This window comes from Protopterus annectens, chromosome 12.part0 (assembly GCF_019279795.1).
Source record: "Protopterus annectens isolate FY-2018-M chromosome 12.part0, PAN1.0, whole genome shotgun sequence".
Taxonomy (NCBI): domain Eukaryota; kingdom Metazoa; phylum Chordata; order Ceratodontiformes; family Protopteridae; genus Protopterus; species Protopterus annectens.
In genome coordinates this window covers 1,341,521,373-1,341,542,892 of record NC_056746.1, presented here as the reverse complement: position 1 = coordinate 1,341,542,892, position 21,520 = coordinate 1,341,521,373, and the positions used below count along the sequence as shown (strand labels likewise).

At 36.5% G+C, this 21,520-nt stretch overlaps 1 protein-coding gene across 1 annotated transcript in view; it reads left to right on the top strand.

Moving 5' to 3' along the window:
• Positions 1 to 21,003, top strand: part of OPRL1 (opioid related nociceptin receptor 1) — a 270,929-nt gene extending 249,926 nt beyond the window's left edge. Inside the window, exons 3-4 of the mRNA XM_044090397.1 lie at positions 5,739 to 6,094; positions 19,677 to 21,003. Of these exons, the coding sequence (XP_043946332.1) occupies positions 5,739 to 6,094; positions 19,677 to 20,200 (880 nt within the window). The 3' untranslated portion in view covers positions 20,201 to 21,003. The remainder of the gene's footprint in view (positions 1 to 5,738; positions 6,095 to 19,676) is intronic.
• The last annotated feature ends 517 nt before the right edge of the window (positions 21,004 to 21,520 follow it).

Sequence of the window (21,520 nt, the reverse complement as noted above, 5' to 3'; positions counted from 1 at the left end):
AATTCTAGTTCTGTTAGCATATGCAGATGATATTCTAATAATTGCAAAAAACAAAATTTGGATAAAAGTAATAATTTGCACAAATGAGTGTCTAGAGAAGATAGTAATGGCTTTGAATGATGGGAAAAGTAAAGGTGTAGGTGATATAGTAAAGATCAGGGGTATATATTTTACAATGAATGAAATTTCTGTGTTGGATATAAAATATGGGAATAAAGATGTAAGTAGAATTCAATGGGAAAAACACTAGAAGAAATTTAAAAAAATGCCTTTTTAGAAAACATATATATTATCATTCAGAAAAAGAGACATATTTAATAAATTCAATACTGATGGGAAAAACAGAATAGTTAGCAAATGTATTTCTATTGCCAACAGTATTTGTAAAGGAATTATTGCAAGTAAAATTTTCATTTATATGGGGTTCTAGATTAAACCCATTAAAAAGAGGAGTTTTCGGTGTACATAAAGAAGAAGGTGGCTTAGGGTTAATTAACACAGTGTAGTAGTAAAAGTGTATACATATAAGCATGATAAATATTGGTATATTATAAAAAAAAAAGAAAAACAAGAGTGTATAAATGAAAAAATCAAATGTTACCAAGAAAAAAATATTTTTGTGAAAAATAAAAACTGATGATATAGAAAAAGATAGAAAAGTGTGGTATAAGAATGGAATGATAAAACATTACTGTGCAAAACCATGGGAAAATTTAGTAGATGAAAGCATTAAAGCTGTAAAAATAAGAGGCAAATGGTGTAATAAAAAGTAGAATGACAAGATTTTTTCTGGAGATTGGTAAAATGCTAGTAAAAGGATATATGCCATATAAAAAGAAAGTGATAGAATATGTTTACATTGCCAGAGGAAGAAATTATGGAATATGTTTTTGAAATGTAAAAGTGTAAAAATGTTAAGGGGAAAACTATGCAAAGAAGATTTTTTATGATATAAAATAAGTAGATAAAAGAAACATGGATATGATTAAATATGGATATTATAAGAACAGAAGTAAAGAATATGTTAATCAAATCCATAAAATATTTTGTGTTATATAGGTTATATGGAATAAAATAATAAATCAATTATGTTTAATGGTAAATGGATTTTAGCAACAATATTAAGCAAAATCAAATGATAGATATGGAAAAAGGAGAGGGTGTCAAGGATGTACATTTAGCATGGTTGTAAAATAAATTATGAATATGTGTAAGCAGAGTTGTATATTTATATGTTTGTACATATGTAAATATTTTGCAAATAAGAGTTATTTTTGTATATAAATAATTGACCCCTACAGTTCTTGATAATTGGTATGATCCCAGTTATTCTTATTAGGAGTAATATATAATTATCAACCATGGGATGGGTAAGGGCAATCTATAACCAAATGGGAAGGTTAATTCAAACACAAAAGGGAAACTGACTAGGCTTAAAATGACCCGGAAGGGCAGTAAGTCTAGTACTTACCTATGAACCTGTGAACAAGATAAAATCATAAGTAAACATAAACAAGGTAGAAAAATGGATGTTTTGCGAAATAGTACAGATGATGCTTATTAATAAAAAAATTAATTAAAGCTAATTAAAGTAACAACATGATGAACACATCAATGGGTAGCCCAATCAGATGCATATAACAAGTTTGTTAATATTTGGGGAAACATCTCTGACTCATGGTACCTTTGCACAGAAGTTCTTTTAAAAAAGCCTTTATTGAATTATCACTTGTGACATAGGCAAATTTACATTTATATAAAAGCAATCAAACTAAGTTAAAACTAACAAAGATAATGCTTCACATATATTGCCATATGTCATACAACCTAAACAACATATCATACATGTTTCAATTCCTGCCTCCCTTTATTAAACAAGAAATATGTTTATTAAACTAACACTTATGACATAACAAATCATACATTTACATAAATGAAAACAAACCAGATTGACACAATCCTAGTTGCAAGAATTTTTCTTCACAAACCATACTGATAGACTCCAAGTTGCAAACATTATACATCACTTATAATCTACACAATCATTTTCAGTCACACATTACATAGCTCATTTAAATCCTGCATTCATTTAAACCTCATTCCTTCCTAGTATGTATTGTTCCCACAATTTCCATTTTTTCCTATGTAGTTTGCTCCTACCTTTTTGTAAAGATCTTAGCTCCAATAGTTTTGTTTCTGTTGCTATATTCACTACTAATATGGTTGGTTTAAATTTTGTTTCCCATTTTCTGGAAATTGCTTTTTTGGCAGCCACCATAATTAGAGACAAGAAGGCCTTACCATGTCTAGGCAATTCCAATTCTGTATCATAGCTCAGAAAAATCATCTCCCTCATCACACCAATATGATCATATCCAGCAGTGCATCCCGCAGGGGATCCTTAAAGTCCACCAACTCATTGCACTCCCAGACATCCTTTTTTTTTTTTATCTTTCTGATTCCTAAGTCTGAATGCTACTCTTCTTTCTTAAAAGGCCTGTCTAGTTCACTACAAAATGCAATTAAGCCTTTCTGATCTATAGCCTATTCTTTAAATTTCATTATCTTGACCATTGGGCCATAAATATATATATATATATATATATATATATATATATATATATATATATATATATATATATATATATATATATATATATATATATCGGGTCTATATGACATCGTTAACTCACAGGAGTTCGAACAATGTAATATCGAAATGTGAAGTTTGAAACCCAATAATTACGAAAACACAGAACAGCGATTTTTTTCCCAGGGAAAAAAAATCACTGTTCCGTTACAAAAAAAAAAAACTTTAAACTTAAACTAATGTGGGGGGGCTGTGCCCCACACACCTCTACTTAAATATACCAACTCCGAGATCACACCACAGTGGAGGAAATAGTAAAGGCCCGAAAAAGGCCCACCAATTTTTTTCCCTGGGAAAACAATTAGTGAGCCGTGTCTTCGCTATTTTCATATTTCAAACATTTAGGTATATATATATATATATATATATATATATATATATATATATATATATATATATATATATATATATATATATATATATGTATATATATATATATATATATATATATATATATATATATATATATATCACCTATTTTATCTCCATCACACCACCAACATTTGCTATCAACCTGAGGAAAATTTCTCTGGAATTTACTTGGGGTATAAAAATATCTATGTAAACATTTCCAAGCAAAAATCCTAAATCTTGTAGATTTTGTTGCATATTTGGGAGACATACATATATCCTCCAGTTGTTTCTTTGTGAATTTATTATCTCTCTTCCCAATGCTTTCTAACCTCCTCTGATTGATTCTTATAGTTACCCTACAGTATTTTATATGCCCTACTAATTATTCCTTTTTTTAATGGCAGCTTCTGTTCTAGATTCTACTAAAAACTCTACCAATGCAGATCTTTCATTTAGGATCCCCCATTTCATTCTTTTTGCCTATACTCTGGTATCAATCCTTGATAGGGAAGGCAATCTCTAACCTGCAATCCAGCAGAATAAAGTCTTGTCATCTTCCCATCCTATCATCTTTCCCTGTCTAGTTATTTGCTCCCAATGCCTTGGTTCCTTTACCAGTTTTCTCCTATATCTGCACAAGTGAGGTCCTACTGTTGTAGAAGTAAAATAAACCAGCAATTACCAAACTGTAATATTCTTCTTTAGGAAAATATAGACATATATATATATATATATATATATATATATATATATATATATATATATATGTGTGTGTGTGTGTGTATTGTTTGTGTCTTTCGGCTTTTCCCGGTTAGGGGTCGCCACAGCGGAACTCCGGTCCACTAATGATTGGTAGTGGATTTTTATGTACCGAGTTACCAGCCCTGATGCACAACCTTCAACGAAGGCACACCCCATTCACGTATGCCTCCACACAGAAGACGCTCTCGCTGAGAATCGAACGGGACAACGTCTTGCTATGAGGCGACAATGCTACCGCAGCACCACCACCGCAGTCTATATACATATATATATGTGTGTGTGTGTGTGTGTGTGTGTGTGTAAATATCTATATATATATATATATATATATATATATATATATATATATATATATATATATTTTTTTTTTTTTTTTTTTTTTTGCTATGGCCCAATGATCAAGATAGTGGAGTTTAGAAATTAGGCTACAGAGCAGAAAAGCTTCATTGCATTTCATAGAAAGGTAGAAAAGGTAGACAGGCCTTTTAAGAAAGAAGAATGACATTCAGACTTAGGAGTCAGAAGGCTAAAAAGAAAGAATTTATTTATCATTATTTGCAAATCATTTGGATTTATTTGAGAAGTTGAAATATAAGATGAGAACTGAAGCGGGTCACATTCTAAATGAGGAACAGAAGCAACATTGACACCACCCTTCAGTTTTGAGCATAGGACTTTGGAGTATTTATAAACAAAAATGTTGCTTAGAGATCTTGGTTGTTGAACATGATGACTCTAATATAAAGCAGCATCAAGCAAAATATCAATGTACTTAAAATAGCAAATATTTCCAATAAGAGTTCTGTTCTCATTCAAACTATACCCATTCTCAGAAACCTTCATTAGACAAGAAGATGAACCACTTAGTATTGTTATAAGTTGGACATGCTCCACTTAAAGAAATCCCCAATCCCTCCGAGTTACATGCTCTAGGGACCTAATACACAGAACATGTCAAAGGGATAGATTCCTGTCCCAGCGACTTCCCATACTCTGGAATAAAGTACCTATCTATATCAAACAAAGCTCCTCATTAGCACTCTTCAAGAAAAATATTGATGATTGGATGGGAGATAGGAAATTCACCCTGGGGATCACTTCTGTGGCTCTGCTCGACAGGGGCACAGGAAAATAATTTTCTTGGGTGGCAAAAGCCAGGGTACCTTTTTGGCTAGGCTTATATAGGCCCTAGAGCCAATAGTCTAGTACCTACCTATGAACCTATAAACCTATAAGTAATCGAATTTCAGTTTTGCAGGATTGGATGAGACTGTACAAAGCACAAGACCATCACAAGATAACAAAGTATCTATGCCTGAAAGATCATAAGTAAGAATATTAATGCAAAGCAAGAATACTAATATATTGATTTCTCTGGTGTGCTTTACCATGAAAAACTCACCTCTCTGGTGGTCAAGTCCAGCTGTGCAAATCCAGCATGTTGGTCGTTGGAATATCAGATACCAGCATTACTGTTCGAACTTGCCCCCCTTCCAGACCTATGTTAACACTTGTTCCTGTGTCCAGAGTGCTAGGGAGTTTCAGTATTTGGTGTTATATTTATGCATTTTGGTATTTGGCATAAGTAGTTTTATAGAAAGGTATTGGTGATATGTACATGACCTTTGAAGCATTGAAATTTTAATAGTAATCTATGTGGGACACCAGAGAAGAAACTGGTGAGGAACAGGAAAAAAGAATCCTTGGCACTATCATTTAATTAATTTAATTATCTAAACAAAAGTAATCTTTGAACCAATCTGCATGCTCATAGGTGAGTCAAGTATGTCAACATGCTAATATGATTAGTACATTAAGCAGACAAATATTAGTTCCTTTCCCAATTGCCACATTTTCTGCCATCCATCTCTTTCAGTGTAATCATTCTCAACATCATGTAATAACATTTGAGCCTTGATACATTTTGAACTAACTTTTTATTTTTGTTTCTTTGTTTTTTTTGATTTTCCAGATACACAAAGATGAAGACAGCTACGAACATTTATATCTTCAACATGGCATTGGCTGATGCTCTTGTCCTTATTGCAGTACCCTTCCAGGGTACGGACACTATCCTTGGATTCTGGCCATTTGGCAATGCACTGTGTAAGATGGCTATTTCCATCGACTATTACAACATGCTCACAAGCATATTCACACTGACCATGATGAGTGTTGACCGCTACATTGCCATCTGTCACCCTGTGAAGGCACTAGATATCCGCACACCTCACAAGGCCAAAGTTGTGAACATCTGCATTTGGCTGCTGGCATCACTGATTGGCATTCCAGCCTTGGTGCTGGGTTCTACTGAAACAGAACACAATGGTAAGTTATTATGGGGAAAAAACAATGAGTGTTCAGGTAAATTTTAAGCCATTATGTAAGATTTGAGAGATCACAATACTGAATCTGGAAGTGTTCTGAACATATATATATATATATATATATATTTTTTTAAATCAAGATATAGGTAATCAATGGAAAAGACTATGGAAGAGAAATGTTCTTCTATATGTATTGCTTATTTGTAAAATAATGCTGATATAAGACTGTGTGTGTGTGTGTGTGTGTGTGTGTGTGTGTGTGTGTGTGTGTGTGTGTGTGTGTGTGTGTGTGCGCATGCGTGTGCGTGTGTGTGTGTGTGTGTGCGTGTGTGAGTGTATGTGTGTGTGTGTGTGTGTGTGCGCACACATGTGTGCATGCGTGTGTGTGCATGTATGTGCGTGTGTGTATGTCTGTGTGCGTGCGTGCGCCTGCATGTGTGTGTGTGTGCATGTGTGTGCATGTGTGTGCATGTGCCTGCTTGCGTGCACCTGCATGTGTGTGTGTGTGTGCGTGTGTGTGCATGTGTGTGCGTGTGTGTGTTTATGCCTGCGTGTCTGTGTTATGCATGTGCACAGATACTGTACCTTGACCTTTGTTAATACCAATAACTTAATTCAAGGTTCAGTACACTCTGTCCATTTCTGACGCTCTCCACACAGAGTATAACCAACTAAATGGATAGTCATTGAATCTTGTTTAATTGAATGATGCTGCATAATAATGGAAAAGAAAAAGAAGATAACTAAGGCTCTGAAAGTAGAATAAGTGGTTTAGGCATTAATAATTAGTCGGCACTTTTAATGATATATATTGATCTTCTGACAAAGAAAAGGAAACAGAAAATAAGGACAAATGAAGGGAGATTGCAAATGGTAACTCTATGCTTTTGGTGGGGAATCATGAGTTGGGAAAACAGAGTTTTAGGAGTCACTGGATGCTTACTAAATGGTGACATATGACGGCAATGCCAGGCTCTGCTTTTCATAAAAGTGAGTGAAGGACTGTCAATAGCCAAATCACTTGTGTGTCTCTTTCTTGGAAAATATTGTTTAATTCTTGTGAAAAATGTTTTGCACTGGGCATTACAGTGTATCACTACTATTGTTATTGTACTGGGCATTACAGTGTATCACTACTATTGTTATTGTACTGGGCATTACAGTGTATCACTACTATTGTTATTGTACTGGGCATTACAGTGTATCACTATTATTGTTTTTCACTGGGCATTACAGTGTATCACTACAAATGTTATTGTACTGGGCATTACAGTATATCACTACTATTGTTATTGTACTGGGCATTACAGTGTATCACTATTATTATTGTACTGGGCATTACAGTATATCACTACTATTGTTATTGTACTGGGCATTATAGTGTATCAGTACTATTGTTATTGTACTGGGCATTACAGTGTATCACTACTATTGTTATTGTACTGGGGATTACAGTATATCACTACTATTGTTATTGTACTGGGCATTACAGTGCATCACTACTATTGTTATTGTACTGGGCATTACAGTGTATCACTATTATTATTGTACTGGGCATTACAGTATATCACTACAAATGTTATTGTACTGGGCATTACAGTATATCACTACTATTGTTATTGTACTGGGCATTACAGTGTATCACTATTATTATTGTACTGGGCATTACAGTATATCACTACTATTGTTATTGTACTGGGCATTATAGTGTATCAGTACTATTGTTATTGTACTGGGGATTACAGTGTATCACTACTATTGTTATTGTACTGGGGATTACAGTATATCACTACTATTGTTATTGTACTGGGCATTACAGTGCATCACTACTGTTGTTATTGCACTGGGCAATACAGTGTATCACTACTATTGTTGTTGTACTGGGCATTACAGTGTATCACTACTATTGTTATTGTACTGGGCATTACAGTGTATCACTACTATTGTTTTTCACTGGGCATTACAGTGTATCACTACAAATGTTATTGTACTGGGCATTACAGTATATCACTACTATTGTTATTGTACTGGGCATTACAGTGCATCACTACTATTGTTATTGTACTGGGCAATACAGTGTATCACTGCTATTGTTTTGCACTGGGCATTACAGTGTATCACTACTATTGTTATTGTACTGGGCATTACAGTGTATCACTGCTATTGTTTTGCACTGGGCATTACAGTGTATCACTATTATTGTTTTTCACTGGGCATTACAGTGTCACTACAAATGTTTTTGTACTGGGCATTACAGTATATCACTACTATTGTTATTGTACTGGGCATTACAGTGTATCACTACTATTGTTATTGTACTGGGCATTACAGTGTATCACTGCTATTGTTTTGCACTGGGCATTACAGTATATCACTACTATTGTTATTGTACTGGGCATTACAGTGTATCACTACTATTGTTATTGTACTGGGCATTACAGTGTATCACTGCTATTGTTTTGCACTGGGCATTACAGTGTATCACTACTATTGTTATTGTACTGGGCATTACAGTGTATCACTTATCACTACTATTGTTATTGTACTGGGCATTACAATGTATCACTGCTATTGTTTTGCACTGGGCATTACAGTGTATCACTATTATTGTTTTTCACTGGGCATTACAAATGTTATTGTACTGGACATTACAGTATATCACTACTATTGTTATTGTACTGGGCATTACAGTGTATCACTACTATTGTTTTGCACTGGGCATTACAGCGTATCACTACTATTGTTATTGTACTGCAACTCAGTGAAGGAGTTACTTGAAATTTTGCTATACTCATCCTAGTGTAAAGTGTGCTGTCTTTTAGCTGCCTGTATTATTTATGGACCGGTGCCTAGAAATCCTTTAGGTGGGGGCATTCTTCTCCTTTTCAGTATTAAAGCATAGTGGCTGCAGAAGCACTTATCTATTGTTCTTACTTAATAAACTCTGGTTTAAACAATTAATACCAACTTGATTCCTGTTTTATCATTTTCAATAAGAATGCAAGGTGATGACCGACATGGATCATACATAAGACGTGATGACAACCGTCTATTTTAGTAACTTTTGTATGCCAATATCATATAATTCTTGAACAACTGGTTTTCCAATTTTTTTATATATGTCTATAGCTATATATATATATATATATATATATATATATATATATATATATATATATATATATATATATATGTATAAAGTGTGTGTGTGAGTGTAGGTGTGAGAAGATGTGAAGGTACCCCACAATATCAAGACTTCCTGTTACCGTCCCTGTACCATCCTGTTTATCCTACACAGAGGTCATTTACAAAGGGTCAGTAAAGTACCCCTCTGCTAATAGCATTTCTGTTCTAGCTACTGTAGTCCCATCTGTATCCCAAATTGTTTTGCACACACATTGATTATAATTGTTAGGCTAATCTGCCAGGTAGTCGCCTGCTTAAAGTTATGTCTCTTGTATTGACAGATGGGGGTTGGCATAACAGTTAAGGTGTTTATCTAACACACACACAGTACAGGGTTTGATTATCACCTTTGGGAAACTGGCTAGGCTTAAAATTGCCCACACAGGCAGTTAGCCCAGTAATTAATCATGAATGTACGAACTATGATCCTAGGTGCTGTCTTGATCTCAGGATAGTGTCAACATTAGAGACTGGACAACTTCAGGCTAGCTAAGAATGAAGGTCTGCTTCATGCAATCAGGACCTACGGACATCCTCTGTTGGGATGAGGGGTGCTGACCAGGTTCTGTAGGACATGTGTGGGAAACAGTGACCCTATGATATTGATGTTGTTGGTGGGCAGAGTCATAATCCACTGGAATGTCAGGGTCATGTCACCCACATGATACTATGGGCCAATTGTAAGACAGTCAGTTTAACTGCACAGAGGTCTGTTACTGGACCTGGGACACATAACAGATCCAGACAGATTCCTAGTGTCTCTGTATGGAGATTAAATCATGAATATCATACTTTTAGGAGAATACAAAGGTGCCAGGATGGCTCAACTCTCACATTTCTCAGTAGGATATACACCAGGTTAAGTAACACATCAGAATGTATATACAACACCTGCACACATACACACTGTAGGCAGGTAGCACATACCAGGTATAGCTGGTGGTCAGAGACAGAGGAGTGGCAGCAACGATTTGTACCTGTAGTGTGTCAGTATTTGTATGACCACCATTTGCAAACAGAGAGGGATACCAAGTCACAGTTAGGTGACATAGTGGCACTGTTTAACTCTAGGCTAGGTCATCTTTCACCCTTTGGGTAGGATGTAGGTGTAGTTTCACTACTAGCTGAACCACAACATATGCAGCGAGCCTGGTCTCCCCTTGTAGCTGTAGCAGATGAAGAGCTCACTGCATCTGTTATACTATAGAAAGGTCACTCAATTCTTACAATTTTGGAGAAACAGTTCTATTTTCAGACTTGATTTACCCCTGTTTTGGGAGGTGTGACCCTATTTTCAGGCTTCAATTACACTTTCACACAATTTTCTGAATCTCCTTCATGCTTGATTTTTGAAGCTGTCTAATATACACAAAATACATAATAACATGACCAGCATACTAGGGGCACCAATAATTTAAAGAAAGAGTACACACTTATTATTACTTTTTTTAAGAAGAAAAAATAAATGACCTTATGTGGTAGAATTTTGCAATACATCTCATTAAATTCTACAGAGTTTACACTGTCTCTTTGACAATGTGCTTATATTTTTTCCATCATTTTCATCACTTTGTTTTTAAACATGTTTTTTAGTAGTGCCCACATTCCTACTGGAAATGGAAAACATTATCTTCTATTTGGTATTTACATTTTATGTTAATTACATCCCTCAGTCTTTGGATGGATGTTCCTTCTTTTCACAGGCCTTTGTTCCTATTTTCACTACATACAGGATCAGAGGTATGACTATAAACATCAAACAGTGGCCTGCAGCCTTCCCAGTACCACTGCCAGCTACCAACATGAGACAGGACTAGGGTTCAATTAGCAGATATAAGGGCATTCATGTGGTGACAGGCTACAGCTATCCTAAACAGCATGGAGTTGATTAGTTTATTATGTGGCATTTGTGAAAATGTCACCCAGTGCTGCCAATGTTGCTTTGAGGTCATGGACTCCAGAGATAACACATACTGGAAAATCTGTAGTCAGAGGCCTGTGATGTACCAAAAGTGTCCCTTTAGCAAGACTGTTATGAGATATATGTGCCTTGATGTCCACTGGTATAAGACATCCATACATTCCCAATCCTGTCTGTGGGCCATACATGTCAGTTGGTGCTCAAATCACTCTGTTAGCTGCTGACAACTTAGCTGTTAGTATATGATTCACTGCCTGTACTGTATTTTGGTGGTGGTATATAATGCACTACCTATAATGTGTTTGGGCAGTGGTATATGATGCATTGCCTATAATGTGTTTGGGTGGTGTTTTATGATTTGCCATCTTTACTGTGTTTGGGTGGTTGCATATGATGCACTGCGCTTAATGTATTTGGGTGGCGGTATATGATTCTCCATCTTTACTGTGTTTCAGTGGTAGTATATGATGCACCAATTTTTCTGTGTTTGGGTGGTTGTATATGATGCACTGCCTTTAATGTGTTTGAGTGGGCCCACCTTCAACTGCATCATGCTACCTACCATGAGGCTGAGAAGCTGATGTATAACAAATGCTGCTGGTGCTCCTGTTTCAAGCTTATGAGCTGCTTGCAACTCTACAGTTTCCCACAAGCCTTTTGTGTTTATACTGATGCACAACTTGCTGTTAGCCTTCTGCCATTGATGCCTATAAATTCTGACTTTTTTTCACAAGCATACATTTGCATCTCATTTTCTCCCAGTTTCACCGCACTGCTTTCACAACACTGTTCTGGTGACTCATTATCACAGAGAATCAAATGAGTTTGTTGAGTCTAGTCAGCAGACATGGGGACAACAGAAACATAGTAAAGAAAAGCAAACAGTGAGCAGCATATCTGTCACTTGAAAGGGATGCTACTTAAGGAGAAAATGCCATGGTTAGAGTAGTATGGAATGCAGCACTATCCACATGGATATTCACAGTTATTACTCACATTTAGTGTAAGCAAGTAAGTACCAAATCTAGCTGTTTACACTCCTGCATTATAAAAAAGTAGTATTGTGAGATAGGCAAATAGAATACACATACTGTGTGTCCATTTTTGAAAAGTAGACATAATGTAAAATAGACAAAAAAAATTACATGAAAACACATAAAAAGTTGAAGAAATAAGAGTTTGGGAAATGGAACTGGGTTGTATACAGAAAGGGGTGCTGCCAGCAGTTGCCCCTAACACATGCTGCTACTGCTAGCGGTAGCCCTTTCTGATTCAACAAGGCCACCCCAGTGATCATTTGCTGTCTCTTGAATGACTATTGTCAGGCGTGCCCTTGGCCAAGCAGCATGCTATGCCTATGATATGGCATTTATGCAGCAAAACAATTCATAAAACCTTTCTGCTGAGTATGTTGACTTGGTGAGCAAAGTTAATTAACCTGAGGAAAGGTTCAGATTCAGCCATTGTTTTCAATGGGAGAGGTAGCATTAGAGGTAAGTGATGGGGAGTTTAGTGCACAGGTAGTGGTAGGGGTGTATGTGTTCATGCGTGTATGTAAATGGCTGCATTTGTAAGAATATATAGAGAGATGAGTGGTGTAAGATGGGAGTTTGATTGTGTGTGTGTGTGTGTGTGTGTGTGTGTGTGTGTGTGTGTGTGTGTGTGTGTGTGTGTGTGTGTGTGTGTGTGTGTGTGAGGGGTGCCATGTCTTTAAATTCCCCTAAAATAATGAAATAATATATTCTGCAGTATTGTTTAGGGACACTAAATAACAGGAAAATATACAATATGTGTTACTCCAAAGTCACTTTAAAATTCAATAGGACAAATGTTTGCCACATGAAAGACATATTGGCATGGGCACACTAGACATTAGGGTCATTCTTTAAATCTTGCTCTAAACTCACCTAAAAAGTAATAGCACAACAATTTTCAAGCAGGAAAAAAGTACGGGCAGAGTGTACACTAAACACCTAGGATACTCTTTAAATATTACCATAAATCCACTTAAAAAACATTAAGAATGGGAACAAAAAATGTTGACCGTATACCTTTGCCAAAGAAAGCAACTTATGAACAAGGCAGAGCTTTAGTCCTTTGCAGTAACAAATGACTTAATAAAGACTAGCACTTGGATTAGGATATATTTTCGGAACAATAATAAGAAGGACATTCTAATGTCCAGCACTACTGACCGAGTAAAATCATCTATCATTTACAATAAACAAGGAAAGTAACAGGATACATCACTTATTCCAATTTCTCCTTTCTCAACTGGAATATGGGCTCCCAATTTTGATTCTGCCTCCAAGAAAGACATTGCCACCCTGCAGACCGTGTCTTAACAACATCTACCTATTCATTATAAACTCATCTCTCTGTGAGCATCACCGTATCACCCTAGAAAAAGCCAAATGACTACCCATAAAACAAAGTCAAACCTACTCTGTCAGAGCAACTTTCATTACCCCTAGAACCAAACCCCACAGCACTGCACATGCTCTGTCACACTAACTCTCATTGCCCCTAGAACCAAACCGCACAGCACTGCACATGCTCTGTCACACCAACTCTCATTACCCCTAGAACCGAACTCCACAGCACTGCACATGCTCTGTCACACCAACTCTCATTGCCCCTAGAACCAAACCGCACAGCACTGCACATGCTCTGTCACACTAACTCTCATTACATCTAGAACTAAACTGCACAGCACTGCACATGCTCTGTCACACCAACTCTCATTGCCCCTAGAACCAAACCGCACAGCACTGCACATGCTCTGTCACACCAACTCTCATTGCCCCTAGAACCAAACCACACAGCACTGCACATGCTCTGTCACACTAACTCTCATTACATCTAGAACTAAACTGCACAGCACTGCACATGCTCTGTCACACCAACTCTCATTACCTCTAGAGCCAAACTCCACAGCACTGCACACACTTTCTCCTCTCAGGCACCTACTCTTTGGTAAGCTCTCCCCATCAACATTAAGGAAATCAACACTTATTCCAAATTCAGAATGCAACTCAAAAAGCACTTCTTCATCCAAGGCACATGCTCTTCCTTCAACACTGGACATATCACCTCGTCTATCTCCTTTCTGAGTCTCTGCTTGCTTCTCAAGATTTACTGAAGATTGACCACTTTACAAACAGATGTATATATTGTACTTGGTACTCTGCCAAGATTTACTGAAGACTGACCCACTTTACAAACAGATGTATATATTGTATTTGGTACTCTGCCAAGATTTACTGAAGACTGACCACTTTACAAACAGATGTATATATTGTAATTGGTACTCTGCCAAGATTTACTGAAGATTGACCACTTTACAAACAGATGTATATATTGTAATTGGTACTCTGCCAAGATTTACTGAAGACTGACCCACTTTACAAACAAATGTATATCTTGTACTTGGTACTCTGCCAAGATTTACTGAAGACTGACCACTTTACAAACAGATGTATATATTGTAATTGGTACTCTGCCAAGATTTACTGAAGACTGACCCACTTTACAAACAGATGTATATATTGTACTTGGTACTCTGCCAAGCTTTACTGAAGATTGACCACTTTACAAACAGATGTATATATTGTACTTGATACTCTGCCAAGATTTACTGAAGATTGACCACTTTACAAACAGATGTATATATTGTAGTAGGTACTCTGCCAAGATTTACTGAAGAATGACTACTTTACAAAGAGATGTATATATTGTACTTGGTACTCTGCAAGATTTACTGAGGACTGACCACTTTACAAACAGATTTATATATTGTACTTGGTACTCTGCCCAAATTTACTGAAGACTGACCACTTTACAAACAGATGTACATATTGTACTTGGTACTCTGCCAAGATTTACTGAAGATTGACCCACTTTACAAACAGATTTATATATTGTACTTGGTACTCTGCCCAAATTTACTGAAGACTGACCACTTTACAAACAGATGTATATATTGTACTTGGTACTCTGCCAAGATTTATTGAAGACTGACCAATTTACAAACAGATGTATATATTGTACTTGGTACTCTGCCAAGATTTACTGAAGACTGACCACTTTACAAACAGATGTATATATTGTACTTGGTACTCTGCCAAGATTTACTTTAGATTGACCACTTTACAAACAGATGTATATATTGTAATTGGTACTCTGCCAAGATTTACTGAAGACTGACCCACTTTACAAACAAATATATATATTGTACTTGGTACTCTGCCAAGATTTACTGAAGATTGACCCACTTTACAAACAGATGTATATATTGTACTTGATACTCTGCCAAGATTTACTGAAGATTGACCACTTTACAAACAGATGTATATATTGTACTTGTTACTCTGCCAAGATTTACTGAAGACTGACCACTTTACAAACAGATGTACATATTGTACTTGGTACTCTGCCAAGATTTACTGAAGATTGACCCACTTTACAAACAGATGTATATATTGTACTTGGTACTCTGCCAAGATTTACTGAAGACTGACCACTTTACAAACAGATGTACATATTGTACTTGGTACTCTGCCAAGATTTACTGAAGATTGACCACTTTACAAACCGATGTATATATTGTACTTGGTACTCTGCCAAGATTTACTGACGATTGACCCACTTTACAAACAGATGTATATATTGTACTTGGTACTCTGCCAAGATTTACTGAAGTTTGACCCACTTTACAAACAGATGTATATATTGTACTTGATACTCTCCCAAGATTTACTGAAGATTGACCCACTTTACAAACAGATTTATATATTGTACATGGTACTCTGCCAAGATTTACTGAAGACTGACCACTTTACAAACAGATGTATATATTGTGCTTGGTACTCTGCCAAGATTTACTGAAGATTGACCACTTTACAAACAGATGTATATATTGTACTTGGTACTCTGCCAAGATTTACTGAAGATTGACACACTTTACAAACAGATGTATATATTGTACTTGGTACTCTGCCAAAATTTACTGAAGACTGACCCACTTTACAAACAGATGTATATATTGCACTTGGTACTCTGCCAAGATTTACTGTAGACTGACCCACTTTACAAACAGATGTATATATTGCACTTGCTACTCTGCCAAGATTTAATGAAGATTGACCACTTTACAAACAGATGTATATTTTGTACTTGGTACTCTGCCAAGATTTACTGAAGATTGACCACTTTACAAACAGATGTATATATTGTACTTGGTACTCTGCCAAGATTTAATGAAGCTTGACCACTTTACAAACAGATGTATATATTGTACTTGGTACTCTGCCAAGATTTACTGAAGACTGACCACTTTACAAACAGATGTATATATTGTACTTGGTACTCTGCCAAGATTTACTGAAGACTGACCCACTTTACAAACAAATGTATATCTTGTACTTGGTACTCTGCCAAGATTTACTGAGGACTGACCACTTTACAAACAGATGTATATATTGTACTTGGTACTCTGCCAAGATTTACTGAAGACTGACCACTTTACAAACAGATGTATATATTGTACTTGGTAGTCTGCCAAGATTTACTGAAGACTGACCCACTTTACAAACAGATGTATATATTGCACTTGGTACTCTGCCAGAATTTACTGAAGATTGACCACTTTAGAAACAGATGTATATATTGCACTTGGTACTCTGCCAAGATTTACTGAAGACTGACCCACTTTACAAACAGATGTATATATTGCACTTGGTACTCTGCCAGAATTTACTGAAGATTGACCACTTTAGAAACAGATGTATATATTGTACTTGGTACTCTGCCAAGATTTACTGAAGATTGACCACTTTACAAACAGATGTATATATTGCACTTTGTACTCTGCCAAGATTTACTGAAGACTGACCCACTTTACAAACAGATGTATATATTGTACTTGGTACTCTGACAAGATTTACTGAAGACTGACCCACTTTACAAACAGATGTATATATTGTACTTGGTACTCTGCCAAGCTTTACTGAAGATTGACCACTTTACAAACAGATGTATATATTGTACTTGGTACTCTGCCAAGATTTACTGAAGACTGACCCACTTTACAAACAGATGTATATATTGTACTTGGTACTCTGCCAAGATTTACTGAAGATTGACCACGTTACAAACAGATGTATATATTGTACTTGGTACTCTGCCAAGATTTACTGAAGACTGACCACTTTACAAACAGATGTATATATTGTACTTGGTACTCTGCCGGGATTTACTGAGGATTGACCCACTTTACAAACAGATGTATATATTGTACTTGGTACTCTGCCAAGATTTACTGAAGATTGACCACTTTACAAACAGATGTATATGTTGTACTTGGTACTCTGCCAAGATTTACTGAAGACTGACCCACTTTACAAACAGATGTATATATTGTACTTGGTACTCTGCTAAAATTTACTGAAGATTGACCAGTTTACAAACAGATGTATATATTGCACTTGGTACTCTGCTGGATTGCACATTGCACTGTGCTTGTTTTTTACAATGTATATACAATTTTTTTCTGTGTAATTAGTCTGAACTGTTGTGCTACTGCTTGCATTTATGCATTTTTTATTTTTGAAATGTTTTATATTTTATCTGGACAGAACTTAAAATTGGGCAATATTGATCAGTTCAATACCCTGCTAAACAAATATAAATAAATAAATGTTCTCTAAACTAATGGGCTAGAAAGAGGCGTGGTTGTGTGTCTGTGTGTTTTAATATGTGTGTCTGTGTGTATGTGTCTATGAATGCGTGTGTATGTGTGTATGAATGTGTGTGTATTTGTGTATGTGTGTCTAGGTGTTTGAATTGTGTATGTGTGTCTGCGTGTTTCAGTGGGTGCATATTTGTGTATAACTGTATGAGTGTTGAAGAAGGACTGAGGTTAAAGACAGTGCCAAATGGATACACAGCCCCCCCCCCAGGTGAGGTTAAAGACAGTGCCAAATGGATACACAGCCCCCCCCCCCAGGTGAGGTTAAAGACAGTGCCAAATGGATACACAGCCCTCCCCAGGTGAGATTAAAGACAGTGCCAAATGGATGCACATCCCCCCAGGTGAGATTAAAGACAGTGCCAAATGGATGCACATCCCCCCAGGTGAGGTTAAAGACAGTGCCAAATGGATGCACATCCCCCTAGGTGAGGTTAAAGACAGTAGCAGATGGATGCACAGCCTCCCCCCACCAGGTGAGGTTAAAGACTGTGCCAAATGGATAAACAACCCCCCCCCCAGTGATGCAGGAAAGTTCCGATTCTCATTACCTGTAATGTCATGTGATTCAGAGACATGTCAATTAACCAACAATGAGGTCATTTCTCATTACGGCTAATATGTCTCTGAATGTGTTTACCTATAAGCAATCAGACAACACTATTTGGCTCACCATTTATTAAAAATTAAATATTGAAGAGGGTAAGCCAAAAACACATGGGGGTCATTAACCACCACACCCTTCTAATATTTTATATACCAACGTCATGTCTCACCATAGTGGAGAAAAAGTGAAAAAAACCCTGAAAAGTGCAAACAATACACCACATTGCAGTGAAACACACACCACAAGTTTAGTTCCTCAAACTAAAGGCACTCAAGCAGCAACGCAGTGATCACCTGTAAAAATGCCCACTGAATTCAGTTTTCTGTGATCACAGAAACAGCCCATTTTGGCCACAGCTCTTAGCATCCACGGTGGGGGTCTTTATGAATATTAAAAAATGTCCTGTAAGTATAAGTTTTTATTGACAGATTTGTACATGACATGCATGTGTTTCCGTCATATGAATAATCACAGTGAGATCTACTGGGTAGGCTTACTCAAATGCTAATGCCTTCAAACAGCATGCAGTGACATGGAGTCAAATAACAGGATTGTGTTGGGTGGGGTAGGTGGATACGGACGGTTCTCCTAGCCCCCAGACTTACATGATCTCAGAGTTAGTATATTTACAGATGTAGTCATATGGGGGTGCAACCCTTCATGTAGGAGTCAAAGATGGGCTTATCCCTATAAACAATTTTGTTTTGTGTATCATTGTTAAAGTCAGCACTGTCCTTTGTAATTTTTTTTTTTTGATTTTTCAGTTTGAAGTAGCTTCATTCACAAAGTTGCTATGAATCGTTTTTACATCTATCATAGATAATTAACCAATGTACCTGAAAGCTGACTGTGAACAAAATGTACACTGTAGTGACAGGCAGATGTATATGTAATTGGCAGTTACAGAAAGTTCAGCTGTGTAACTGTAGGAATAACAAGTAATGATGTTTAGGAGAAAGCATCATAAAGAGATGTGCTTATGTTGAGAAGTATTGCATTAATCTGATGTCAGAAGTACAGCCAGAGGAATTAGAAACAAACTTGGCCAAAAAAGTCATGTAAAATGATCCAAGGGTCATTGATTTAAGTAATCATTCTGTTTCTTCCATTTTGTTTTGCAGAAATAGAATGCTTAGTCCAACTCCCTGAACCAGAAAATTACTGGGAGCCCGTGTTTGGAATCTGCATCTTCCTCTTCTCATTTCTCATCCCTGTTGTTATAATTATTATCTGTTACAGCCTCATGGTCAGGAGGCTGAAAAATGTCCGAGTCCTTTCTGGCTCAAAGGAGAAGGACCGTAATCTTCGTCGCATCACAAGGATGGTGTTAGTGGTAGTAGCAGTGTTTATTCTGTGCTGGACACCCATCCAGATATTTGTTTTAGTGCAATGCCTTGGAGTCAAGCCAGACAGCGAGACAAAAGTAGTCATCATGCATTTCTGCATTGCTTTGGGGTACGTCAACAGCAGTCTGAACCCCGTCCTCTATGCTTTTCTTGATGAAAATTTTAAGGCCTGCTTCAAGAAATTCTGTTTCCCCTCCACTTTTAAGACAGAGCTACAGATGTCAAATCGAATGTGTAGCATTGCAAAGGATGTCGCCTATGCCTGTAAGACATCAGAGGGGACTAATAACCATGCATGACTAGGCGTGGAACTGCCCATGACTGGAATGGGCCAGCCGAACCAATCAAGCCAGAGCGCAGAGCTGACTCAGATAACTGCACTATAGCCATCACATTTATAGCATTGTGGTCTTGCCTTTAAAAAAGTGCATTGCTTCATGGGAAATAATTAGCAAACATTGACTAGTTGTTTGCAGAAAACTGACTTTCTTTATTGCTGAAATGTCAGCATATTTATGATATTGCTGCTAAGGCCCACTCATCAGAATTATTCATATGTTTAATTATCTTAGAATTAATTTATCTGTTAAAGACAAACACACAGAAAAGTGTGGATTTAAGGTCCAGGCCATGACTGATATCTGTCTATATATATATATTTTTTTTTTTTTCACTCCTAATGTAGTGCCAAAGGGACATAGAAGTCAAAGCATGCCTCTGGCTTAAATGAGGTGTGCACTCTTTTGCCCACATTGTATTATAGCAGGAAGTCCTGGAATAAAAGAAGTGTCCTGGAATGAATACAGATATATATATTCAGACATTGCAGCTTATATGACATTGTCTTCGTAACGGATATCATCTCTACAGCCTTCTTCTCTAACTGCTGACTGTAGGCACAGTGAGAGCCAATGTATATTATTTTATATGATAATTGTTCAGTAATGTAAAATGTTGCACTTTCAGTGAAATAAGTAAAAAAAAGCTTAATTTCTTAGAGAGTAAGCTGGTTTCCTTCTCAATTATTTTTTTTCAAAACAAATGTATATGTGTAAGAAATTAAGCATACTATGTTTTTAATAAAATCAGGTTCCTGATAAAATTGTGAAAAAAGTTCATATAAATAAATATGTAATAATTCACTGATAATATGGTAGAAGTCATAATGCATGTGTGTCAAGTTTTGTGTTTAACTTATGCAGTGGGAACAGAAAGGAACTCAACCAACGAACATATACAAAATAGCTGCTGGTTTCTACAGTGATCCTTATTGTTTCTCATTTTCTGCTGGCCTAAACAGCCAACAAACATGTGGTCTGTTTCACCATGCTAAAATCTTTTACCTTAGGGCTAAAAAGCTCTTTTAGAAACCGTAACATGGCACGCACACACCCTTATCATAAATGAATGGCTCTTGTGTCTCTCTGAAAGTATCACAATCTCTTTATACATGACCATATAATTTGATACCAATATTGTGTGGTATAGATCACAGCAGTTTATTTATTTATTTATCTATTTATTTATAGGTTCATAGGTGTGTACTAGGCTAATGGCCCTGGAGCCTTTACAAGCCTAGCCTATAGGATTACCCTGGCATCGTGCCACCCGACCTTAGT